Raw genomic sequence first — 26,781 nt, forward strand, 5'->3', positions numbered from 1 at the left:
TATCTCAGTAATTAACAGGTGATGTCTTGTTTGTTTATAAGTCCAAGTTGTGCTGGATTGAGACATCATTAGGCTGATTCAGGCTTCCCCAAAATGTCAAACTATTTAAAGCTTTTAAAAGAAATGTAACAAGTTATGAAGTGTGTCTTTGTCTTCCTCACATCATATCCTCTCCTAACTCTTCTCTCTCTTTCGCTACCTCACAGGCGTGTTATGGCATCCTGAAGGTTCCCCAGGGGAACTGGCTGTGTCGGACCTGCGCTCTGGGCGTCCAGCCCAAATGTCTGCTCTGCCCCAAGAGAGGGGGGGCCCTCAAGCCCACCCGCAGTGGAACTAAGTGGGTCCACGTCAGCTGTGCCTTATGGATCCCTGAGGTGAGACCCAAGCAGAGATGAGAGAACTGTCCCAGTTTTCTTTTTTAGCAGTTAAGGTGTGCTTAAGGTGGTAGTTTTCTACGCTATAATCTGTGCCAGACTTGATTCTTCCAATCAAAGATAGGCCTGTAGACACATCAGTCATTTAGTGGGTGCACCTGGGTGTTTGTGTTTACGACCCCAGTCACCACAGTCAGGAATTCAGACGTCTTGTGGCTGCACGTGATGCCACTGTAGATTTGTAACACTCCTCTGCTGTCTCCTTTACCTGAGTGTTGAATATGTGCGTGTTTACATTTAAATGAGTGCACACAGTCGTATTTAGTGTAGAAATCCATCCATCCCTTATTTTCTCTGTCGAATCAGCAAATGTAGGATAGAAAAGAGGCTTTTGGTACATAACTGTTTGTGTGGTGTTTAAAAAAGTATGTAAACAAGGCTCTCTTGGACGAGCCACCATGAAAGAAGGGAAAGAAACCCACCTGAAAGTCTGTCTGGTGTTTTTCATGCTTTGATGAAGAGCTACACAGAGCTTATTTTCACTTCTACACTTTGGTATTTACTGAACTACACTTTTTCTCATCCTCACCCAAACCAACACAGCGTCCATCTCTAAGAAATGCTTGTCTTTCAAGTTCACTGTTTTTCTTGTCCACCTTTAGCATGGCAGAAACATGCCCTCAGCCCTCTTAAGACAACACATATATGCTCTGTGTTCTGTCCGTTAGAATAGTAATGGATCACTATAATCATCTTTCCTCTCTGTCCACGAAGAGATACCTTCTTCGAACAGCTACAAGAAACAGGAGACAAAATCCTCTGTACTTCAGTAGTTCAATCAAAGCCAATTTGAGGCTTCACCGGTTAGACATTGCATAATTACGTGTGTATCTCTTAGGGCTGCACGATATTGGAAAAGACATGCATATTGTTTTGTTCAGCAATATTTATTGTGATTTTAAAAAAATACAGGGAATTATACTAGAAAAACGCAGTGTGTCTTCATGTTTATATAAACAATTAACAATCACACATTTTATTATTTGGGACCTTTAAGTCTATTTTCCTCCAACAAAACAAACCCCCTCCTACTTTTACCACACTTGGTTCAGACTCTGACACCCGCATGAAAAAGTAGAGAGTACAGTTATAATGGCATGTTCTTTATGAAACAAATACAGGCAGACTCGTGGGCTGCATTTTCGTTACTTATACGGTATGTCATCTGCCGTTTCTAATGTGATATCAGACCCATTTTTTCTGTAGATTTCTGATGGGAAACGAGACACTGGCCAGTTTTCATTTTGCACTGAGCAACAGTAAAGTAGCAGCTTGACGTGTTTCATTTAATTTACTTCACTATCGCACGTCCTGCGATGTGACTATTGCGCATGTGCGCATCGCAATTGTGATTGTTAAAAGATATATCGTGCAGCCCTAGTGTCTTTGTCCTGAAAATATACACAGCAGCTAAGCAAGGAAACACAGAGACCCCCATGTTGGAATAATACACACTTGATTTTAATTGCCATGACTCTTAAAGCCTCACATTGAGCTGAATTCTGAATGCTTTTTAATGGAGAGTGAGAAGTACATTTTGCCCCCTCAATCTCTCTGTGTAGTCTCTCAATAAAGCTATGCTTCACAGTCAGTTTGTGGGCTAATTACAGCGACCTGAAAGCCCTTTCAACGCACATGCGGCATGTGAGTGTACTTGAAAAGATCCGAGGAAATGTGGCCTCGACTTTGAGACACCCTCGCACCTGTCAGCTTAGTTCCACCTGCGTTTCCTTGTTTACAGTAAATGCTTCCAACACTTCAGGCGGCTTCTTCAGTCACAACTTCACTCTCAACAGTCTGCAGATAATGTGAATTGATTCACACCATTTGTCAAGTGTGTAGCTGAGCAGCCGCTCATTTTCCTCTAGATGTGTCTCGATGATACCTTTTGGAAACGTCGCTCATTTCAGAGGTTCAGGGACGGATGTTGCTTGACGCTTTGCACACACCTTTAAACTGTTAAGACAGTCAGTCATGTGTCTTCAGCCTATTCAACAACACACTCCAGCAGCAGATTTCGCAGTAATAGAGTAGCTCTTGGCAGCTCAAACCTTCTACTTCTAATTGCCTTCTGTCACCCTTGATTGGGCTAATTGTTTTCGTTGCTCCGTTCGCTTTTGTTTTCCCTTCCCAGCGTAGAGGGAAGAAAAGAAAATTTGCATGTGTGTGCGTTTGTGTGCGTGTGCTTGCAGAAAAATCGGTTTTGTGTGTGCCTGCATGAGCTAAATAGGTGTTACACAAATAAACACACAGACAAAACACGCACAACGCAGGTTTGTAGATTTCGACTGAATATGATAGTAGTGGAAATTTCCAGAAAGCATGCTCTGTGTGTCAGAGTGCCATTCATAGAAAGAGCTGGATTGGATGTATGTTTGTGTGTATGTGTGTTTTGTGTGTGCGTGAACACACCACCCAGCCTTCAAACGATACAGCCCCCCTGCAGCGCCGCGTGTGTAGCTGCCTTCTGCCCCCAGAGAGGTCTCTCTTTTAATGGCTTTTCAACACTCACACACACACACACAAACACGCACACACTCAAAGACTCGGAGCCCCTCTTTTAAAATGCCTTTTCATTTAACACTGTGATTTCTCCCCATTTCCACTGAAGTGATTTCAAATTTTGTCAGTTTTCCATCAACCGGCTTTGAAATGTGAAGTAATTGGGGCCAGAATGTGCTCATCTGGGAATGACGAGCTTCAGGCCCGCATGTGAGCACACACACACATATGGATAGATGGCTGACTTGTCAGTGTTTTCAGTGTATTGATAAACCAACAGAACATGGGGAAGGTGGAGGAATTGTGTGAGTATGTGCACGCTCTTAAACACCATACGCTGCATGTGTGGGCGTCAGGGTCGAGAACAATCCAATCAATTAACCACAACATTCAAAAACTGTAAATCCTTACGCCATCGATCGCTTCGTACATCAGCTGTATAAAAGAAGCGAGCATTGACGCTGACAGCTGTGGCATCATTGTCTGAATGCCGCTTTCTATTGACATCCTCAATGGAGTGAAAATTGACCCCTACTCCGGCTGAGTGTGCTTCACAAAAAGCATCAATAATAAAAGAAAGAAGCGAGGCCGTGTCGAGCTTGTTCTGTGGACGAGCAGATGAGCGGAGGAAAAGAAAATCAGATAGAAGGACGAGTGGATGATATGAAGAGAGGGAGGGGCATGACCTGCGGAAATCAGTCGTCAGCTTGTTGATGCAGGCGTGAAGGACGAGGAAAGAGAGCCAAGCCTCAAATATAAGAATAAGTTCATGTGAAAGAGGTGGAATGGGGGTTTTTGGATGGAAACAGGCAGAAGAGGAAGGAAGGAAGGAAGGAATGGCACTTTGGTGATGAGTGCTCTCCGCTCTATTCTGCATGGCTGGTTGGCACAGGTCAATGACTTTGTGGTTTTATTTGGTGGAACAAGTTTTGGGGCCAAAGCAGTTCTGAATAGACGGCTCAGAGAGTCAGTCATGCTGGTCTCTACAATAATGTCTTTCTGAGGAGCGCAGGTGTCCCTGCTCTGAGTCCAAGGACATACTTTTCTCTTACATTTGGTCGCACAAACTGTGCTTTGTTTCAACTGTATGTATTTCTGTGTTCTCTGTAGGTGAGTATAGGCTGTCCAGAGAAGATGGAGCCCATTACCAAGGTGTCCCACATCCCCGCCAGCCGCTGGGCTCTGTCCTGCAGCCTGTGTCGAGAACACACAGGAACCTGCATACAGGTACGTCAGATAAACACCCAGATGAATCGCTGCATCCGCTGTGCCTTCTGTCTTACAACCTTGAGCACTGCTCAGACTTTCAAAGTTCCTTAGGGGTTCTTTTTTATCTCCAAACCTTAAAGGAGCAATTCTGGAAAAAGCCACTGTCAGTCAAAGCTGGTGTTCTCTGTAATCGATAGAAGCAATAATATTTTAAACTGGCGCCATAGCGGTGGAGAAAGTTGTACAAACAGCTTGTGGTTTCGCCCATTCTACATTCCCACAACACCCAGCATGCATTGCGTCCCTCCCTCTGAAAGGAACGGCCCAGCGAGAGACGCTGTAGTGAAATTCTACCGTTTTCTCTCTGATTGCTGCAGGCGATGGCTCAGAGCGGTACAGAATCTGAAATATGAAGAAAATATACCGGTGGATCATCTAAAAAATCTTGAGGTCTGCAGTCTACATTTCAAACCTGATGATTTTGAACGAGACAGGACATCGGAGGCGGGCGTCCTAGATTGAGGAAGTGTAGTTTAGTGAGCTCCCTGGCCTCTGCTAGATGATGTGTTTTATGTAATCTGGCGGAGGTTTTCCAGTGCCCATTGGAGAAGATTAGCTCCCTATAATAGCACGATAGGACTGAGGTTAAAAATTGGCGAACTGGCCCTTTAACACTAGTAAAGCACATTTAGTAGCCTTTAATCTTAGTTACCACTTTACTGAAACTGAATCAAGGTTAAATACCTTTAAACTAGGTTAAGACCTGAGCTTAATCCTCCCGCCTGTGCTTGATTGATTATCATTTAACACTTAGAAAATAATTGTCCAAAACTTGTATGTATACTACATATATGTAAGCAAAGCTCCAGCACAATAGTTTACGGTATAAACACACACACTCATATTAAATCTCTCTTAACAACACAGATCATCGTAGGTCTTAGCCTCCCGCTGGGCGCGGGCGGATCTCTTTGAACCTGGTTCCTCTTTAACATGCTGCTGAGCACGCAAACAAAACCTCAGTTGACGCACTAACACTAACCCACTTTACAGCTATTAGCCTGAAGACCGCTCAGCTTTAAAATGCCCTCGAGGTGGATTCCTAAAGCCCCACGCTCCATTTATGAGTGTGTGTGCATCCAGTATTTATACATGTGGGCTGGATGTATTTGAACGTGTGTGCAGATGCTTGTTTGTGCTGCGGTGAGGGTGTTTGCTGACACAGTATTGATGCTGTAGATTAACAGGGGGTCCTTGAGCCACAATCACTCGCAGGACGGCTCTACAGAGGGGTAGAGATGCAGCGCTACAAGACACAGTGAACAGCAGGAGTCGTCTTTTGCCTTTAAAGTTAGGAAAAGTATAAAATGATAGATCAGTTTTATGTCTTTTATAAAAAGTTTAGACACTAAACTGTTTAACGATAACTGTGTAGTTGCCTTTTATTTAGGTCTCTTAAAGCTGTTCAGCACACCCTGTCTAAGAGTTAGTAGATCAAATATAAGTCTCATTATCTCTTGTATGTTGCTGTCTTTCTTAAGCAGACAGTTTATGTGTTAATGTCTGTGTTTTTAATGTACAGTTAATCAGACAGCTCACACCAGACCACATTTCCTCCCTTCTACGCTTAAAATACTTTAATCTTCTGGTGATTTGGTGATAACAAGCTTTACTCTGGCTAATGATACCTTGTCGAGTCTCTTTTCATGTGCTAACATTTCCTCCCTTAATAACAGAGTTTCTTAGAGAGTTCAGATCTAAATATTTCTATTTAATCACCTGCTGTATAATTTGCCAGTTCTCCAGGTTTAATGAGAGCTTTATGAAAAGAAGCTGCAAAGTGAAGGTCAACCAGTCAAACTGTGCTTCATTTGTTCGAGCTCATAAAGAGTCAGTTTATGAACAAAAGTCTTTAGTAATGTGGTGACACGCTCAGCTAACTAAGAGGTGCTTTTACTTCTTCCTCTCTTGTTTTGGATTGTAATACCTTTAACGTGGCTTTAGGAACAGCAGGTGAATATGTAACAAACTACTCTAAACTACACTCTTAAAATGTGATAGAAAGTGTCCTCAAAGTTAATCACTGCTTAACAAGCAATGGGCTTACAAAAGTCAGCCTGACATTTGGAGGAGAGTGTGTCTAAAAGAGCAACAGACATGAACAAGCTGCAACAAGATGACAATACATACACACCAATCAGCCGTAACATTATGACCTCTGACAGGTCGAGTGAATAACATTGATTATCTTGTTACAATGGCACCTGTCAGTGGGCGGGATATGTTAGGCAGCAAGTGAACCCTTTGTCCTTGATGTGTTGGAAGAAGGAAAAATGTGTCAGCGTAAGGATGTGAGCGTCTTTGACAAGAGCCAAATTGTGATGGCTAGACAGCTAGGTCAGAGCATCTCCAAAACTGCAGCTCTTGAGGGGTGTACCCTGTCTGCAGTGGTCAGGACAGGACCTACCAAAAGTGGCCCAAGGAAGGAAAACTGGTGAACCAAGGCTCATTGATGTGCATGGGGAGCAAATGCTGGCCTGTGTGGTCCGATCTCAGCAGGATGATGCGCCCTGCCTCACTGCAAACATGGTTCAGGAATGGTTTGAGGTGTTGACTTGGCCTCCAAACTCCCCAGATCTCAACCCAGTTGCTAACGTCTTGTTGCCAGATACCTCAGCACACCTGCAGAGATCTAGTGGAGTTCATGCCTCGATGGGTCAGGGCTGTTTTTGCGGCTAAAGTGGGAACTAGAAGATATAAGGCAGATAGATGTATAATCAATCCTACAGAGTGGAATAAAGTGGTTTAAAAAAACATAAAGAGGGGGGATTAAAAGTGCTTTACTTTTTCTACCAAGGTGTTACTGTTGGCCTACAACCACGTTGGACACCACATTAAAGGCTATAATTCAGATGCACCAGTGTCTAAGGGTGTTTAAAATACAAATACTAATAGCTCAGGACAGCCTTTATTTCAACAGGGAATGAAAACGCAGGAATGTTTCTGTATTTATAAAAAGGACGGTTTTTGAAGGAATAAATAGAATATAGCAGCTCAAATCATCAATATTCCTCAGGTGTCCGTCTCTCTCTCCATCCAAGGATCAACACTTCACATATTCAGGAAAACTATGTGATGGATTTCAGCACTGATATGCCGCAGCTGAGCTGTAAAGTCTTAAAATCCATGATTTCATCAGGGTTTCTTCACATGGCGGAATAAGAAATGAAAGGTTTGCCTGGGTTTTTATGACAAACGTCTCTCCCCAACAGCACGTTAGTTTGAGTACTTTATTTATGCCAAGAAAGATATTTGGAGGGTGTGTGAAATTCATTGAAATTGCTGTAGTTCTCAATAGCCAGTGTCCAGTGGTCAGCTCTTAATGGTCTAATTGATAAGCAGATGTGTGTGGGCAGTAATGGTCCCAGGTGGCGTGTTGCTTTCAAGACCAAATAAAAGAGTCTGAAGTGAGACGCTTCTGTGCTTATTATACAAAATGTTCAAAGATAATGAAAATTCTGATAAAATAATTCATTAAATACTGTAAATTAGTCGTGTTGGTTTGTTGTAAAGCTATTTAAAGTAATAATCTCAAAGATTTTCTTTTAAATGAATGTCTATTAAGTCACCATCTATCCCTGAATGAGGTAACACGAGGGTGATTGAGCCTATGGCCCACTGATGAAAGCCTTTCCATTTGCATTATATAGTATTATTACAGACCGGGTGTCTGTGGCGACTTTTGCGGAAAAAGAGCACAAGTGGCGCCCAGTTAGTGATGCGTTTTCCATCAGCCAGCAGTGGTTGGTCTGCCAGAGAGGGTAGGCGGAGCTAAGCGGCTGCTTTTCCGCTCTCTGCAAGTGTTGCCAGTAAACAGTAATCTACTATGGCTGAACAAAACAAAGAAAAGATGGATGACTACAGATACAACTTGTGTGCAAAGAAAAAGAAACAAACTCGACGCTCAGATGAAGCAAACAGTCTAAAAAGGAAAGCGACCGTCAACGAGGAAAATCAAGAGTTACAACCGGAGCCAACCGTGGACGTCACAAATGCAACACTGTCACCATAGTTGCCACCAAGAGAACGAAACTGAGATCTTCTAGATTAGCACTTTAAAGGATCCATCAGCGCCCTTATTTATCCACCTTCTAAAAAATAATCTCATGGCTGCTCTAAAGCACCAACCTTGTAACTCTTTGCATAGCGTGAGGATACATTTATCAAGCAATGTATACAGCAGAGTGTCGACCTAGTTATTGTGATTTGTTTGAAACATACTTGTAGGTATTCTTATGTGAAATTAACAAAGTTTCATGTGTTTGATTGGTTTCCATGGTCTGACCTTCCAACAAAGTAAAAGTAAACTAAACTTAAAGGGTGCTATTCGTACAAAGGACAATACATTAAAGTCATAATATGATGTCTTTTTATCTTTTTATTTGATTGCCTGTTGTCAAACACGCACACTGTTATCCACAAACGCCTAAATGTACTCGCAGTAAGCTTAGACAGTGGCAAAAGCCTCCTTACTGAATCCCTGCAGAACCGAGCAGGTGCAGCCCAAAAGGCCAGATGAGTATTTCTGCACTGACTCAACTCGAAACAAACAACACATCTAGCCGGCTCCACGCTGTGTTCAACCTTTTGCCACTTGACACCAAATAAGTGATAACAGCTGCAGCGGGCTCACTCTGACATTTTGACAAGGTTGATAAAGAAGTGGATGTACAATGTAGCCGTTTGACGGAAACTCCACATTTTGACAGGATGATGTATCGATAGTGTCTCTCAGAGGAAGGGAATGTGATTAGTAGATTACATCTGCTGTTCCTCCATCAACGGCTTTGCTTTCTGAGTTATTTTGTGGATTGGGGACAGGTTTTCTCATGGATTTTAAAGCGTGGTACAAGAGTTGACAGCATCTGAAGGGCGAAACATCGGATGAGATGGGTGATAAAATGTAACAGACTGAACATTGGAAGAACTGGCCTCAAAGTTGGAGCTTCTTTAACTTTTGTAATGTCTTTAAAAATTCAAATTCAGAATATGTGGACAGGTTTGGTTATGGGATAGATTTAAATGCAATCCCTGCCATGTGATGTGCTCACTACTAAAGTGGCTGTGGCAAATTTAAAATATGAAGCCGCAAACTATTCATTAAGAAAAGGAGGAGAAGAGGTAGTCTTGAAGATCTCAGTTTCGTTCTCTTTGGCGACACCTATGGTGATAAACGGTAATTGCGGGAGCACACTTCCCAGATATCCAGACAGTGTCACATGTGTGACGTCCACGGTTGGCTCCGGTTGTAACTCTTGATTTTCCTCGCTGACGGTCACTTTCCTTTTTAGACTGTTTGCTTCATCTGAGCTTCGAATTTGTTTCTTTTTCTTTGGATTTTCGCTTATTTTTGAAGTTGTATCTGTAGTCATCGATCTTTTCTTTGTTTGTTCAGCCATAGCAGATTACTGTTTACTCGCAACACCGCGAAAGTCGCACCAGACACCCCGTCTGTAATAATACTATATACTGCAAATGTAAAGGCTTTCATCAGTGGGCCATAGGCTCAATCACCATTGTGTTATAATCATTCGGTGATAGAAAGTGACTTAACAGACATTTATTTAAATGAAAATCTTTGAGATTATTACTTTAAATAGCGTAACACTTTAATTGTTCAGAAATGTAAACAAGATATTTCTACACAAGAAGTCCACATATATTGCTACAGTGATACTGATCTGTGACAGAGAGTGATGGGGAAAATGCAGCACAGAATAGCCTCTAACCAGAGTCAGTTGAAGGTAATTAGTTTAAAGTAAAGTAGTTATTAATGTTAGATATGATATGATATGATCCATATCAGGTTGTTTTCCAAGGTAAGGTTCCAGTCAGACACTTTTCATGAGGACTGTATCTCTCGTAGTAAAAAGTTCTTTTTTTTTCAGTGTGACGATTTCGAAGAGACAAGTAGTCTTTACTGTTACCGAAGACTTACTTGATATTTTATTATTAAAATGAAACCATTAAAGTTGCTGAAAGCAGTTGAGAGACAGAAAGTGATAGAGGAGATGTTTTTTTTATGAAACCTTGACAGAATTTGTTTTCACAGACGGTTGAGTCAGGTCCAGTTTTTATCACCACACTCAAAAACACCTCTGTGAAGAGAGTCACCATCCTGCTCTGAAAAGTACCATCCCCAACCGGCAGACGCACACACACACACACACACACACACACACACACACACTTTCCCACACACACATTCATAAATGCAAACCTCCATGCACACAGTGAAAACAACACATAGCCACAAGGGCTCACACACACACACAATCACACCATGCCTGGGGGGACTCAGCGGGAGGCTGCCTCTTAGTATGACCTGTAATGGATAGCACTGAGAAACACTCACACACACACTTAGAAAAACACACAGAAACACGTCCCAAGTTACCAAAATGTCAGCACAAATGGGTGAACCGTGTTTGTTGTGACTTGGCTTGTCTTTCCGCTTTGCTGCACTTCTATTGGACCCTCGATAACACAAGAAATGGACCGAAAATGACACTTTAAAACAAATAGTTGTGACAAAGTGTCTGAGGAATTGGAGAAAAAAACGTGTGTGTCTTACAGAGAAGGAGAGTAATACTTAAGTCACTCCGAGAAAGTAGAAAGAACAGTTGCTTTTGTACCAAGCATTAAAAGGGAAATGAAAAGTCACATGGGATTTCCTCTTTGCTGTTTTCTCTCCTCCCGTAATCCCTGCGCTTCACCTCCTCGTTCTCCCCCTCCCAGTGCTCCATGCCCTCCTGTATCGTGGCCTTCCATGTGACGTGCGCCTTCGACCACGGCCTGGAGATGAGAACCATCCTGGCAGAGAACGACGAGGTGCGTTTCAAGTCCTTCTGCCTGGAGCACAGCAACAGTCCTACAACCACCACCGTCTCCAGTTTGACCAGTGTGACCAACGGCAACCACATCGCCGCTCCCACCACCAATGGAGCACATGGCCCAGCCAGACCTGACTGGGCAAACGCAGCTCCCAGTCCTGAGCTCCGGCCGGACCAGCAGCACCAACCGAACAGCAGCATTGACCTGGAGCAGAGGCCGTTGTTGTACCCGATGTCGGTGTCGGCGTCAGAGCGAGCTGAGCGGGACCAGCTGGAGAGAGAGAAGGTGAGCCAGAGGAAGCAGAAGCTCCAGGAGCTGGAGGACGAGTTTTACCGACTGGTGGAGCCCAGGGAGGTGGCTGAAAACCTGGCACTGCCCGTCTCCCAAGTAAGTTAATTCACGAAAGTGATGCACATTCATTTGTTAAACTTGTTGTACACCTGTGTGTGTGTATACCATTGACTGCATAAAAAGACTGATGACATGCCAGCTCCCTAAAAGTGAAGCCCAAACATCTCTATCGCCCCCTGCTGACTGGCTGCAGTATAGTTCATGAAGCCCATCTCCTCCATGTTAACAGATGGGACATGAGTCAAATCATAAAATCAAAATACACGTCAAATACATTTTTCTCAAACATGGTTTCTGTCATTATATTTAGTTCTTATCATGCTGATTTACATCCAAGTGTTCATTTTTCTGACAAGTTTATTTTTAATTAGTTATTTGATGCTGTAAAAAAGTATGATTGACAGCTCTGTTGACAAATACGGCTCCTGCAAGCGATCTATTCCGGATTAGCAGAGTAGAAGAGGAACGGCGAGAGGAGACGTAACTAAAACAATCACTACAGTCACTGAAGTTTACAAATCTGTGAGCATCTGCTTCAGACCAACACAAGAAGCTGTTCTGCTGTTAAACATGCCGGCGTGCGGGATCTTTGCTGTGTTTTTTATGTAAGGTCAGTGTGTGTTTTGGTTAGTGGAAGTGGCTACGGCGGCTCCACCTGCAGATCTCTACTTTGCAGTCTCTGGCTCCAAATGACGTAACCATCACAAGATGGCAGCGCCCGTCACAGGGGCTATTTTGGCTTCAATTTCGTACAATGAGAGCAGATGGGGACACGTTGTCTGTCTATATATACAGTCTTTGGTGTATAGAAATAACTTACTACTCCAGACACTGACTATGTTTAAACACTTATACGTGTCCGGGATTACTACCTTATCCTTGTTTGTTCCTATTTCTGATATAATGTTTATATGCAAGATGTACAGTATCCAGGTTGCTGATCATCTGTTTGCAGCTGTGTCCTGATTTCTCATCTTAGGCCCAATAACCTCTATCATTTTCTCAGCATGTTCAGAAACCCAGTTAAGGTGTTTACATGCCACAAGTGCTCCAGGTAGCATATCCATGTTTCTCAAAACCCAGATTATAGCTTATCCAGATATCTGAAAGCAGGACGTGATGTTTACACAACACAAAACCTGGAAATTTACAACTATAACAGTATAGTGCTCATGTAAACACAGTCAGTGAGTCGAGTATAGTAAATAAATCTAACGTACAAAGTCTTCAGTCTTGGTTGAAATACTGGGTGGAAACATCTTGCTGATGAGACAGGTCGGGACAGCAACACATGGAAAGCTTGTTGTGATTGAAAAAACTGGACAGCTAAATAAAGAGGTACAAAAATCTATGGAGTGCTTAAAGAACATTTTCTCCATTTTGGCTTTAAATATGTGAATTATAAAAGAGAATAATTAAATTCAAAGTAATAATAATCATTTCTAACCTGATAAGGTCACTTTTCTCCGTGTTTTTAAGACACTGTTAATCATACGTTAGTCACGATAAAGAGTTTGGCTTTCACGCTTAATTAAATGCAATCAGATGTGGTATTGATGAGCAGCATTTAGAGTGCCGGCTCCAGTGCATCAAATAAAGTGTTCCCCATTCACAGGTAAACTGTCTGATTAATCACAGGCATTTGTTTAGAACGCGCTGTGATTAACTGGTCTCTGTTTTTCAGCCAGGTTTGTGGCTGCAGGCGAAGGCTTTTCTTTTTTTATTCGTAAAGAGAAAAACAACTGAGAGCAAATAGCCTTCGTACGTGGGGATAAAACCTTGGAAGCTGGCTCAAATGGATTAATCGTTCTAACTGGGTTTTTAAAGAAGAAATGTGTCCGTTTAAAATATTGAAATGTAGGAGAATTAAGTTGTTCCCAAAGGTGGTTTAGTTATAGATCTCATGTATGCTGTTTTTTTTATTATTGAGCAAATTATTTTTCATTTGGATTTTATCTATATTGCATGAATTATCTCGTTGAAGAGGACATTTAGAGGGATATTAAACCAGACATTTTACCATTAATGCTGCACAGAATATTCTGCGTTATTATGAATCCTGCTTGTCAAAAGTTCAAAGCTTAAAAAAGACAAAATAATAAATCCAAACAGATCTCAGATGGCTTCAGCAGAGCACGTTTATGGTTGTTTACGTCTCATCCCATGAAAACACGGCATAAAAAACGTATTGTTTCTTCCTTGAGGTGGACTTCTTGTATCAGTTCTGGAAGATGAAGAGGAAGGCAAACTTTAATCGACCTCTGGTGACCTTAAAGAGGGACGAGGTGGACAACCTGGCCCAGCAGGAGCAGGACGTCCTGTACAGACGCCTCAAACTCTTCACACACCTCCGACAAGACCTGGAGAGGGTGAGTCCGACATATTATGTTGTACGTGTGTGTGTGTGTGTGTTTGGTATGACGACTGTGAGACTTGTTGCTTATTTGCTTTGTGCAGAGCTTTAATCAACACATGTCGTGGATGTATCTGCGTGTGTGTGGGAATATGCATACACGGTGTCGGATCCTCCCGGTGTTGCTGATATTTCACTGGTAATTTACATTTCTTCAGGATGTTAATTAAAAAGATCTCTGACAGAATCACATAAAGTTGATTTTGGCTGTCATGAATATTAATGTTAACTGAATGAGCAGCCTGAAGGATGAAGGCATAATGAAATGGCTGAATGATATAATGAGTGATTGAGTGACAGCCCGGTGTTGAAAGTTTAAAGAGAAAAACCGCCTACCTCACAGAATTAATTTGTTTTTTGTTGGGATCTCCGTTCAGTGTGACGGTTTATTGAAGGCAGGTATGAACAGGGCAGTCAGCAGAACTCAAGTTTTCTTGATGTGTTGGTTCAGGAGCTTCTGGATTTGGGACTTCAAATACTTTCTCAGGTGACTCAGAGCACAGATGAGACGGTGTTTGGGAGTTGGAGTGGTCCCAACTAGATTCTTTAGTCGGAAAAACTCATGCATGTTTGGAGAAACTCACAAGCTCTTTGCTGAACACGTAATGTTGATGCAGCGTAATAAAAGGAATGTTGGTGTAACTGCATGTCATGGAGATGACATTTTCAATTTGAAGTCTATGGGTCACTGTGGTTTGTAGAAGGAACAGCATGTCTGATGTTAACCCAAGTGCTGCTTTGGCATTGAGCTCCTGAGCTAGTTATGGACTTTCCATAATGGCCACCATGTTCAAGAATTATGTATTTTTTAGTACCAGGAATTACTGCTCATAGTAAGAAGTAGCCTCTTACTGAGCGACTCCAGCAATGGTGTGAGTTAGTGCATGAGAAGAATGCCTTTGGCCATTGGCTGTGGCTCAGAGTTGGTTGTCTTTTAATCAGAAGGTTGGTGGTTCGATCTCCAGCTCCCTCAGTCTAAGTGTCCTTGGGCAAGACACTGAACCCTACCGCTCCTGGTGGCACAGCCAACAGTGTGTGACTGTGATGACTGATTGACAGTTGGGTACTTTATGTAGCAGCCTGTGCCATCAGTGTGTGAATGGGTGAATGTGGGTGTAAGTCTCTATCACGTGGATCATAAGAGCAGTAAAACTGTCAACTAGTCACCACCTTTCCATGAGTTCAGGTGGATCAGGAAGTTGGGTGTTGCTGCCATACTAACCTGGTAAACGCAAGTGGGCAGTTAGAACGAACTGAGGACATCTAACTGACCTGAATCTGTGAAAAGATCGGAGACGAGAAATCCACTTGGGTTACATTCAAAGCCTCACTTTTGGAGCAGCCACTTTGACTTCTTGCCAGAGTAGTCGTTGTATCTGCCTGTATTAACTGTATATGGTAAGGCTGTCTTGGTTAAGACAATTTAATGTTAGTCTTTATATTAGCAATTGTAACAGGGAAGGAAGCTACAGTATCTGTTCCTTACTGCAAGGTGATCCACCTTACCTATTCACAGGGGTCTGGTCCCTGGGAATTAGTTTCCTTTCTGCCTTTAAATAAAGCAAAAAGTTTACCAGAAAACAATGATGAAAAAAATCATCTTATTCACTATCAGTTGTCTAATAAATGCTTGCTGCTCACCCAGTCCGTCAGTCTAAACGTGAACTGCAGCAGCACAGTTTGGAGGTCGGTCAGAATGGTGAAGTTTCCCCTCGCTGCCTTCAGTATTACAGCTCACTCTTGGCAGCTGAATGCTAACCACTTTGTAAATTTCCTCGCTCGGTTTCTCGGACTGGTTGCACGCATGCCTAAAACCTCACTGAGGTCTCATGTTCGCAGCGCTCTGATAGTTGATTGGCATTCACTGCAGCGGTGTTCTCAAAACCTCTTTCTGACCCTGCAATCTACCCTGCAGAATCTGAACGACAGCGCGCAGCCCACAGCCAAACATCTACTGCAACCCGAGTTTAGGGGATACAGTGAAGTGCCAAGGACAGGCGGCTAGACTGCTAAGTTGCTTCTTATGTTTGGACATATGTTTTATATCATTACCACAATCTAAAACACATCCTATGCTATTTGCTTACTTTCTGATACTAAATCCACCAAAAAGTATCCATGTTTCCCCGATAAACCCTCCTAACAACCAGTTTTAATGTATTTTCTTTCAGCAGACTGTAAGATAAACAGAATAATCTGGTGTCGAAATACTTTTTTTCCTTCATTTCTTTGGCATGTGTTTTGATACAGAGCAGTTGGCTTGCCTTGGTTTGGCTCAGTGGTTTGATTTAAATTGGCTCACAGTGGGACAACCTTTTGGCAATAAGCGGGCTGCATATCAACCAAGTGACCCACTATGCTGTACAAAAAATAAAATCATTATACAAAACACAGGAAATAATTGGATGACATGTTTTAATTGCTAATTTGTTTCCCCATTTATTCTCAGCTGCAAGTTAGTTCGAATGGACTTAAATTGGTAATCTCTAAGATTTTCATTTAAATAAATGTCTGTTAAGTCACAAGCTATTGCTGAATGAGGTAACACAATGGTGATTGAGCTGATGGCCCACTGATGAAAGCCTTTGCAGTATTACAGACTGGGTGTCTGGTGTGACTTGAGCAGAAAAAATCTCAAGCAGCGCCCAGTTAGTGACGCGTTTTCCATCAGCCAGCAGTGGTTGGTCTGCCAGAGAGGGTAGGCGGAGCTAAGCGGCTGCTTTTTCTGGTCTCTGCAAGTGTTGCGAGTAAACAGTAATCTACTATGGCTGAACAAACACAGAAAAGATCGATGACTACAGATACAACTTCAGAAATAAGTGAAAATCCAAAGAAAAACAAACAAATTCGACGCTCAGATGAAGCAAACAGTCTGAAAAGGAAAGCGACCGTCAGTGAGGAAAATCAAGAGTTACAACTGGAGCCAACCGTGGACGTCACACATGCAACACTGTCTGGATATCTGGGTAGGGTGCTCCCGCAATTACCGTAACCGACACTTTGATAATCTGATTAGACCAAATGGATCAGCGTGCTTCGGCAGAATCGATCTAATTTAAGGTTAAAAGTTTCTCAACTCTTAGACTTAAATGATGGACTGAAAAAATAAGCAGATAGTCACTTCTTAACACGTTGCTCATCTTCTGTGCCACCTTCTACGTGGTTTTCTCTTGTTGTGTATGCTTTCTTTCTCCTGGGGTTGGACAAAAAGCAGGAAATACACTGTAGGTGCTCGTTTGTGAGTCTGTGGTTCTGCAGATATCTTTGGGTGTATATAATGTCTCAATGCTGCAAACATGCCTCTGCAGAGGTGTTGGTTTCCTCTACACTTGTGTAACTGTAGCCATACCCGTGTGGTCTCCAGTGGTCAGGGTTTATTGATTGTTGCAGGCTTTGCTAACCTCCTGACCAGCTGCTGTATCTGTGGACTCCATAACTCTTCTCCCACTAGACCGCCCATTATCGATGTGCTTATTGTTGAAGTGGATCGTACCACTTCAAGTCTGATCGCCCTGTCAATAAAAAGTAAACAATAGAAGAATGATAGGGGAACATAGCCGTAAAACCAGCTTTTGTCTATCAATTTATATTTGCACAAAACTTTATGTTTTAAAAGAAGTCACTTATAGGTATGCACAAAACAGGAGTGAGATACAAGACGAAAGATTTCCAGAGGACACCAACTACTGGTTAACACGCTTGCAATCAGTAGCCCCTTATTATCACACCTGTTACGTTCAGTCTTCTATGTAAAACGCACGGAGGCGGAATGGTGGGGCGAAGTCGTTCCACCTCTGAGCCGGCACCGGAGGTTGTAACAGAGGCGTAACAGAGGCGAAACGGCGTTTGTGTAAATGGCTGATGTGTGTGTTTGTGAAGCACGCGCTGTTTGTTTACACCTTGTGCAAGTTTTCCTTCCGCAAAGCTGGAACGCATTGAAAAAACACACACAGGGCGGCTTTACGCCGGAGTTGCTTGGCCCAATGGCAAATGGCAAAGGCGACATGACAGTGGAGCTTTGTTGCGGCGCTGTCAGAATTGCAATGTAAAAAGGGCAAGTAAAAGTAGCAAACCCAGTAGCCACATTTACCATCTAAAACACTTCAGCCTACACTCAAAGGCCTCCAGGTAGTTTTTCCAGCCTCTGAAAAATGCATACAAACAGTCCTCCTAACCTACATTTCATGCACTCTCATCCTCACACAACTTGAGAGTAGTTTTAAGAGCTTACCTTATACCTCAATTCATTTACTTATCATAAAGCATAACGTCTCTCTTATACAGTAGGGCCTAAATACTTACAGAGAAGTCTCTTTACTTGTTTTATAAATTGTAACATCCTCCTTCCAACCCTTACTGACTGTAACTACAGCTGTTCTATTGATCCAACTTATGTGTGCATTCAGTTAAATATAAGTAAAAGCAACAAAGCTCGAGTGTGAGTATATTTATAATCTCACTGCACACTTGCAGTCTTTACGAGAAGAGCCATTTGCAGGAAAAACGTTGCATTAGTCGGCACTTGACTTCTGGCAAATAATGTAAGTGTTGGTATTGGAACAGACCCAATGTGCACAGCCAATATCTCTAATAAGAATGTGTTATCGGAAAACATCGTTAGACTTTCACCGTTTCTGTGACACAGTTGTGTTGTTTAATTTATGGAGGTGTTTCTAAATATGCAAATTATTTATTGCGATTTTTTAAATGCAAATCATGTGTTGTTAAAGAGATGATATTTAGAAGATCTGCCACTTGTCTCTTTGCACTACGGCTCTGCACATATGATCTCAAACACAATTGGCTGGGGAGTGCACGATGGTGCAGAGGTTAGCGCTGTCGCCTCACAGCAACAAGGTTCCTTGTTTGAACCCCGGTTCGGACGTAGGGGGCCTTTTTGTGTGGAGTTTGCATGTTCTCCCCGTGCATGCGTGGTTTTCCTCCGGGTACTCCGGCTTCCTCCCACAGTCCAAAGACATGCTCGGTGACTCTAAAATTGTGAGCGTGAAAGGTTGTCTCTCTCTATGTGTCAGCCCTGTGACTAACTGGTGATCAGTCCAAGGTGTACCCAGCTTCTCACCCAATGACTGCTCGGATTGGCTCCAGCCCCACCGCGACCCTGATCAGGATAGGAAGTATAGAAAGTGATGGCTGGATGGACAATTGGCTTGATTTGTCAGAACTGCCTGTAGTTGTATGAAGCATTGTTTTTTATAATATAAGCCTTAAAGCTATGCCACAACTGCGGATCAAATGATGGCGACGTTTGATACTGATGGACCCACAGGGGGGACTTTGCCGTCAATGGATGACGACATGTTTACCATGTTCGGAGAAGGTTTGAACTGAGGAAATGACAGCTTGTTGAGTCTTGAGCTGCTTTAAATCGAGCAGCGTTCCTCTTTAACGCCTCTCAAAGATCCGCGGGAGAAAGGAGGAGGATTGATTGTGTTTGCTGCTGGCCGGATTCCCATGAGGAGGATTGATCAGCAATTGGTCAAGAATCGGGCGAGGGAGTGTTGACAGCTCGGCGCTCCTTATGCTGTCGATAAACCAGCTCTATATCTCTTCTTCTGTCGCCTCCCTCTCTTTCATCTCCCGTGTCTCACACACATAACAGATTCACCACCTGTAGGAAACAGAGGCTTATCTTTGACTACTGACCCATATTTTTAACCCACATTACTATATCTGGGCTCTCTTCAGCATTGTAAGCAAATGTTCTGCCTGTTTTCTTGTTTTCCCTTTCGGGGTTCAAGCGTGGGGTCTTTTCCGTGGAGATGGATGCACGTTGTGTGTATGGCTTTATATTTGTGTGTGTGTGTGATGGCCAGTGTGTGTGTATCCGTGCGCGAGAGAGTATTCCAATCATCTCTGATTTACTGGCAAATTGAAAAATCCCCTCCATCCTTCCATCCCGTCATCCCTAGACCCCAACCCAATCAGACCCCCCGACAACGCCTCTAGCCTGCTGCTTTTGTGTACGCGCGTGTGTTTGTGTGTGCGTGCATGTTGGTAGTGGTGGTGGTGGTGGTGGAAGAATCCGGGGGCTAATGTTGGGGTGGATTATCCCCCTCCTCTTCCTCTTTGAAGTGCTGCCAATGGAACGAATTGCACCGTGCTGTCCCTAATGCACTGGTGAGCTTTCTCCATTTCTGTACTCCACTCCTGAGTGTCTCCCCAACCCTCCTCTCCCCCGTCACCCGCATCACCCATCCAATCAGCGCGCAACGTGTCGAAGCAATGTGTGGCACGCTGATTGGGTCAAGTAAGTTAGCTGCTCAATGGTGTTTCTATTGTTTTTGTCTTGTGTGGTATTTGTCGGGCTAAAGATGCAGAGGAGGAGTGTGTGTGTGTGTTTCATACTGAGTTAGAGGCAGCTTGTATTAAAAGATCGTCATTGCAATCCCTGCAGCAGTTTGGCGAGTCTACTGCAGGGGTTCTTTTTAACATACCTCACACGTCATGAAGCTCACACTGAGGCAGACTTACCTTATACTGGTAGGAAAAAACGGCATTTCAATAAGCAATTTACAGACCTAAATAACTAAGATTTAAGCCAATGTGAGGCATGAATTTGTGTCTTGCCTCCAAAAACTCATTAGCTTTTGACTTAAAGCTACTTATTGGAATAACAGGATTTATCCCCTCCCCTTAAAACCTCAGAACGAGATGTAATTTGTTAATTAGTGAGCTTCAGGGACGCTGATGCATGTACTTTTTTTATCTTTGGGCGGAGCGAGGCTAGCTGCTTCCCCTTGTGGCAAGTCTTTATGCTAAGCTAAGCTAATCGCCTCTTGCCTCTAGTTTCATACGTAGCAGATATGAAAGTGCTATCGATCTTCTCATCTAACTCTCAGCTGGAGAGTGAATAAGATAATGTCGATCTATTCCTCTGACATCACAGTAGAGGTTGTGTGTGTATCAGCAGTATTCAACACAAAGGCAGTAGGGGTGGGAATCACAGGGTAACTCACGGTACAATACATGATTCTTGGCCCACGATAATGATAATATTTACGTTATCGCTCTGTCTTCTTCTTCTTGTTTTATCCTGCTGACAACTTCTTCTTCGGCCAGTTCATTTCCGTTCAGGTTACCCTCATTTATGTCATAAGTGTCACCGCGAGGATTCAAGGAACGGTCTCAGGGAAATCTGTTTACAGCGCTGTATTTATGTAAATTAAAATATTCATATTTGGCAGCACCATACAATTATCAGTAGGATAATTGTATTGCACGAGTCAGGACGAGGATATATTGTGGTATCAATATTTTCTCCCACCCTTACAAGGCAATGATATCTACAGCACTGGCATAAAAAAACTGTCTAAATGCTGGGAGTCAAAACCTTAATAAGTTCACCAGTATTATACTATGGATGGGCATTTCAAGCAAACATACTGTTCGATACCCACTGGGAACGATTCCACTATTATTACCGTCCACAATGGCGGTTAGCAAACAGCTTTGCCACAGCCACCATCTGACACTAGTACCGCATCACAACCAGGCAGCGGTAAAAATAATTGAGAAATTAGTCACACAAACTTTGAATGTATGATAAATGAATGATTATTTGAATATTTGAAATGTATAACCCATCCCTTAAAGCCATATCAAGCCCCTATTAATAAGCTAACTATTAGCCATCCATAGATGTATCTGTTTCAGTTAATTTAAAATGCAGTAAATGGATATTTAACTTTGATTACACTAAGACTTTAAGAAGACATTAACCCCTTTGTGGATCCTCTATAGATGACTAAAATGCTGTATTTGCTTTCACAGGCTGGGTTTATCACATTGATTGAGATGGGGTTAAACCCTGAAGCAAAATTGTTTAGATTTTAGCAGAATAAGTCTTAAAAGTTTAGGAGAGCATGGAGAGAGCTGGAGCTGGGTGCAAATATGGTTACTAAAAGAAAGGAGGAGGAGGAGGAGGAGGAGGAGGAGAAGTGCAGAGTTGAGGCTCAGGCTTTGGAAGCACATTGGGAAAAGAGCAGAACTAGACTTTCCAGTTTAAGGCAAAAGGCTAACGTCTGTATGAGATGTGCTGAAGCCCAGGGAGGAGGTCGATGAATCAGGGGAAAATGCCGGGGCTCAGACAGGAGAACGCTGAAGCTGACGGAGGGAAAACAGGTGTGAAAGAATCCCTTTTCCTTACTCATTTCCTCCTGCATGTTTTCACATCTCTAACTACTTCAGGCGAACAATTGCAGTTAGTCTTTCCCCTCCCAGTCAGTACATCTGAGCTCCAGCCAAGGCTGGCAGAGTGTCCGATGGCACAGTGCCGTTGTGTGCCCTGCCCTCTGCTCTCTTTCACTCTCTCACGGTAAAGACTTGGCAGCACACTCGGCCCAGCAGGTCAGCGGTCCCACACCCAGGAGGCCCTCCGAGCAGAACAGAACACTTATGAAACAGCCCACTTAAGAAAGGGGAGAGCAGGGGAAAGTTTTGATTATGAGCAGCTAACATATGTTTTATATATCTTCTTTCACTACTGAGCACTGACAAGAAGAGTGTAGACAGAGGGTAAGAGAAGAAATTGATGAGAGGGAGGGGTATTTATGGGAAAGAGAGCTGGAGAAAGGAAAAGTCAAGACCTGGGAGAGAAAGTAGGGATTTAGAGGGAAGTTTTTTGGGCCAAATCCGAGGACAGAGGGCAGCCGGGGCAGCACCTCCAGTCTTAAGCTGCAGGTTTGGAAGCAGCAGGGTGGCTGATATCTGTCAGGTAAACTCTGTCGGTACACTCTGTGCCCAGACGAAGTGGAGGAAACCCCGTCAGCTAGTTTTCTTTGGCTACAGGTTACAGGTTACAGTTTGTTTTCTTTCCACAAACCCCCCTCGGTGCTCCGTTCTGTTTGAAAAAAGCAGACAGGAAGCTTCATTGCACAGTAAAGAATGAGAGGAAAATATATGAGAGTCTTAACAATGTTTGGACCGATCACAGTGCAGTGGACGTCAAGGCAGGGGAGGCCGAAAGAGAAGCTCTTTCCACATGTGAGGGAGACAAAAAAGCTACTTGGCAGATGAGGCTCGCTTGTATCTTTATTATCTCGGACTGCCAGCGTCTATGAATTCTTTTGCAGTCTGTGCTGACTTACATCCACAGTTCATAAATGCCAGGATCCACATAACCCACAAAGAAATCTTCCAACCTCTCTAGTTTCTTCTACTTGTTATTTTTTAAACAGCAGGAACCACAAAAAGACCCTGGGAATCATCTAATAACTTCAATTTCTTTACTTTAGCCCTAATCATCCAAGCAAAACATTGTTTTATTTTTGGAAAAATACTTTTCTTTATAAAACTTTTAGCAAAAAGAAAAATCTATATTTGAAATATAGGAATTGAAATAAAGCTGCAAAACACAAAGTTTTAGTACATTTAGCAGCCTGATGATCTTTAACCCAAACAACAAAACAAATGTGAGTTTGTCTGTGTAACATGATGACATGCATCAACAAAATAGTTTTCAAGCTTTTAACAAATGCCATTTCATAACATTAAATAAGAAGTTTAATATTACCTATTTGATCTCATAATCCATTCACAAATTCATCCATGCATCCATCATCTATACCGCTTATCCTGTTCAGGCTCGCGGGGGGCCTGGAGCCTATAGCAGCTGTCACTGGGCGAGAGGCGGGGTCACACCTGGACTGTTTGCCAGTCAATCACCGGGCTGACACACAGAGACAGACAACCTTTCACGCTCACACTCACAGGCAATTTCAGAGTCACCAACTAACCTCATGAATTTGTCTTTAGAAGCAGTAGTACTCAGAGGTAACCCACGGATGCAGAGGGAGAACATGCAAAGTCCACACTGAAAAGCCCACTACGTCTGAACCGGGATTTGATTCAGGAACCTTCCTTTCACAAATCCTGTAACATAATTTCACCTTCTCTAGAATCGAATGTAAAACAAAACATTTTCCACAATTTAGGAGCCATATTTACAACTTTTGTCTGATCTTTAAAGCTCCCTCGAGCAACTTTCCCTGTCCCCTGTGGACAAAGCTGTACTTCTTATCTCTTTGCTGTTTTTGTCCTGTACATGCTTAAGTGGTGTTTTTTAACAAAAAATCGTATTCTGCTTTCTTTAACAGTCAAATGTATCACTCACTTTAAATGTTTGCCCTGTAAAATGTAGACAAAGGCCACGTGCAGTTAATCGCGTCATCTGACACTGTGGCTACCCCCCGCCAGCAGCTTCAGGCATTAAAAATAACTATATAGAAATAATCAATCTTGTTGCTGATGGTCTGGTTTGCTTTTGTAGCTCATAGAGAGTCATCAGAATTAATTTCTGTCTGTTTCATAACCAGCAAAAAACTCCTCACTGGAGCTTTTAATTGCCACAGTAAGTAGTTCTACCTGTCAAAGTTACTAATTCCATAAACTCCAGTACTTTAGTATTGCAGTTTCATTAAGTTGGGGGAGACACTGAGATATTCAGTAAATGCAAATACAGGTGAAGCTTCAAACTTGGCGCCTTCTACACCTCCATAATGCAACTTTCCGTTTGACCCTCGCTGCCTGGCAGATGTCAGCACCCTTCAAACTGCTCAAGCCAGCTTGTTACACAGGTTTTTCTTTTTAATACATTTGAAGTGTCAAAGACATTAGGTCAAACTTTTTCCAAAATTCCAACAGAGTCACAGAAGATATTACACAACTATGTTCCCTGGCTTAGTAGAAATCCCCATGACATGAAACTGTTGGAAGGCTCTAAACCTGAAACAGAACCTCTGACATTACAGCGATCACCTGATAGCAAGAGTCTTTGGAATCAGACCTCATTTACTGCAAACTACCGTGCATCTAGGAAGACATTTTTGCATGTGTGCTCAGTATGTGCAGTGTAGATGTAGTGTATGAATTTTCTTTCTACATGCATTGAGTCAGTTCTGTTTTAATGCCAGCACTATTCAGTCCAGTTGTAGAAAAGAGAACAGAGTAAGACAGGGGTGGAGGGAGTCTTCTTTTTCTGGTTATTTCTTGTCATTGCATTTATCAGGTTGTTTCAGACATTACCTCCCCTTTCTGTCACCCATTTAGCTCACTCCTTCACCCCCTCACCCCTGTGCATCGTACACTGCACCAGCCTCATCGGGCATGAAAGTGTCTCTCGTGTTATGCAACGTTAGGTAGGGTCAGAGAGAGGACAGAGACATGGAAAGAGCGACACACCGACTCTGGTGCTGTGCCTGCTCGGTTATAAGATCCCGCTTTCTCTCTCTCTCTCTCTCTCTCTCTCTCTCTCTCTCTCTCTCTCTCTCTCTCTCTCTCTCTCTCTCTCTCTCTCTCGCACAAACGCACACACACACACACACACACACACACACACACACACACACACACACACGCACTGGGATGTTGACTTGCATGCCTCACTTCCACTCATATGTACATACACGGTCATTAACACACGCAAAATCCTTCATCGCCCACATGCATACTGACAGAGGCATGCACACATGCGTCGCTGGTACACACACACACTTACACACACATAACTGCAGAGCGGAGGGCTTTCTAGCTGCAGGCCAGACGGGCCGAGTCATGCAGCAGACAGACCCACCCTGTTGGATCAACGTCAACCTGGCTCCCCACACACAGATCTGCTCCAAACCTAACACTGGCCCACTACACACAATCCCTTCTTCTTCTTTTCTCCGGCTGCTGTCTGCTTCCAAGATGATTCAAGGTACAGAGAGAGATCCAACACAAGGGCCTTTTCTGTGCACCAGCAGTGATTACTGTTAAGTGTTTTAACAGCCAAACGGGTCTTATGTGTAGATTTAGGAAGGACCTGGAAGTCATGGTTGGCTTGCTCCCAAAGTGACCAGTAGACTTGCGCAGACTCCCGAGGGAAGCAGTCTGGTTCTCGCTGTAGTTTACGAGCTCTCCTCTGCAGGATTTTTGGCCGGTGTTCGCGCACGCTGATGGATTCTCCAGAGAGGCGTTCCAGACTTCAAAAAACGTTTGATTGATGGGATTTGGACAAATAGTTTTTAAGTAACGATCAAACACAGCACTCTACTTGCTGCATCTGAGCTCAGTCACATGAGACCTAACTGTACTAATCCAGGGGGATTCATCAGCACAGTTGATATTGTGAGTTTCATCCATCCAACCATTATCTGTACCACTTATCCTGTTCAGGGTCCCAGCTGTCATTGGGTGAGAGGAGAGGTACACCCTGGACTGACAGGGCTGACACATAGAGACACAAGCATGTCTTTGGACTGTGGGAGGATGCCGGAGTACCTGGAGGGAACCCACGCATGCACGAACCGGGATTTGATCCAGTAACTTTCCATTCACAAATCCCATAACATAACTTCATCTTTTAATACTCACATTAGGTGAAAGCATCTCCATCCAGTGAGTGAGCAGGTCTTTCACCTTGTTTTTTAACATGTAGATCACATCTTCATGGGGTATTGTTAAATCACTTTATATGTATTTGTTGAAATAAATGTAGGCAGCTCTGGCAAAAATCTGCCAAAAAAACATTTAAGATTTGAAAGCAAACATTGAAGATTTATTGGATTTTAAATGGGACTAATGCGTCCTCCCTTTATGAAACATGCCCACCCACTGTGAAACTACATTCTTATTCTACTAAGTCTTTCAGTTTATTATTTCTTGTAGTTTGGAAAGTGTTTTCGGTGCCTTGTGCATCACATTTTTACCATGTTTATTATTGATAGAACTCCCAACCTATCTGTAGTACATATTTGTGTTGTGTAAAAGCTTGAGTAGGGTTTTCAGACATGTTTTCATGCTCTACTGGGGCAGATACTACCGCTACTTTAAAAAGCGACTTTAAAGTTTTGAAGAAATTAGTTCTGTAACAGATATTAAGTAATTGTGAGGTTATTTTTTTGTGGCTTTTTTTGGCTTTATCTATAGGACAGTTGAAGAGAGACATGAAATGTTGGGAGCAGAGAGTGGGGGATGACA

General features: G+C 42.9%; 1 protein-coding gene across 1 annotated transcript in view; it reads left to right on the forward strand.

The window, feature by feature from the left end:
- Positions 1-26,781, forward strand: part of jade2 (jade family PHD finger 2) — a 216,190-nt gene that overhangs the window by 132,041 nt on the left and 57,368 nt on the right. The window contains exons 7-10 of the mRNA XM_069669488.1: positions 207-374; positions 4,047-4,163; positions 10,944-11,426; positions 13,595-13,759. Of these exons, the coding sequence (XP_069525589.1) occupies positions 207-374; positions 4,047-4,163; positions 10,944-11,426; positions 13,595-13,759 (933 nt within the window). The remainder of the gene's footprint in view (positions 1-206; positions 375-4,046; positions 4,164-10,943; positions 11,427-13,594; positions 13,760-26,781) is intronic.

Source organism: Semicossyphus pulcher, unplaced genomic scaffold, assembly GCF_022749685.1.
Source record: "Semicossyphus pulcher isolate SPU_LCO1_2020_fin unplaced genomic scaffold, fSemPul1.0.p SCAF_10, whole genome shotgun sequence".
NCBI lineage: Eukaryota > Metazoa > Chordata > Actinopteri > Labriformes > Labridae > Semicossyphus > Semicossyphus pulcher.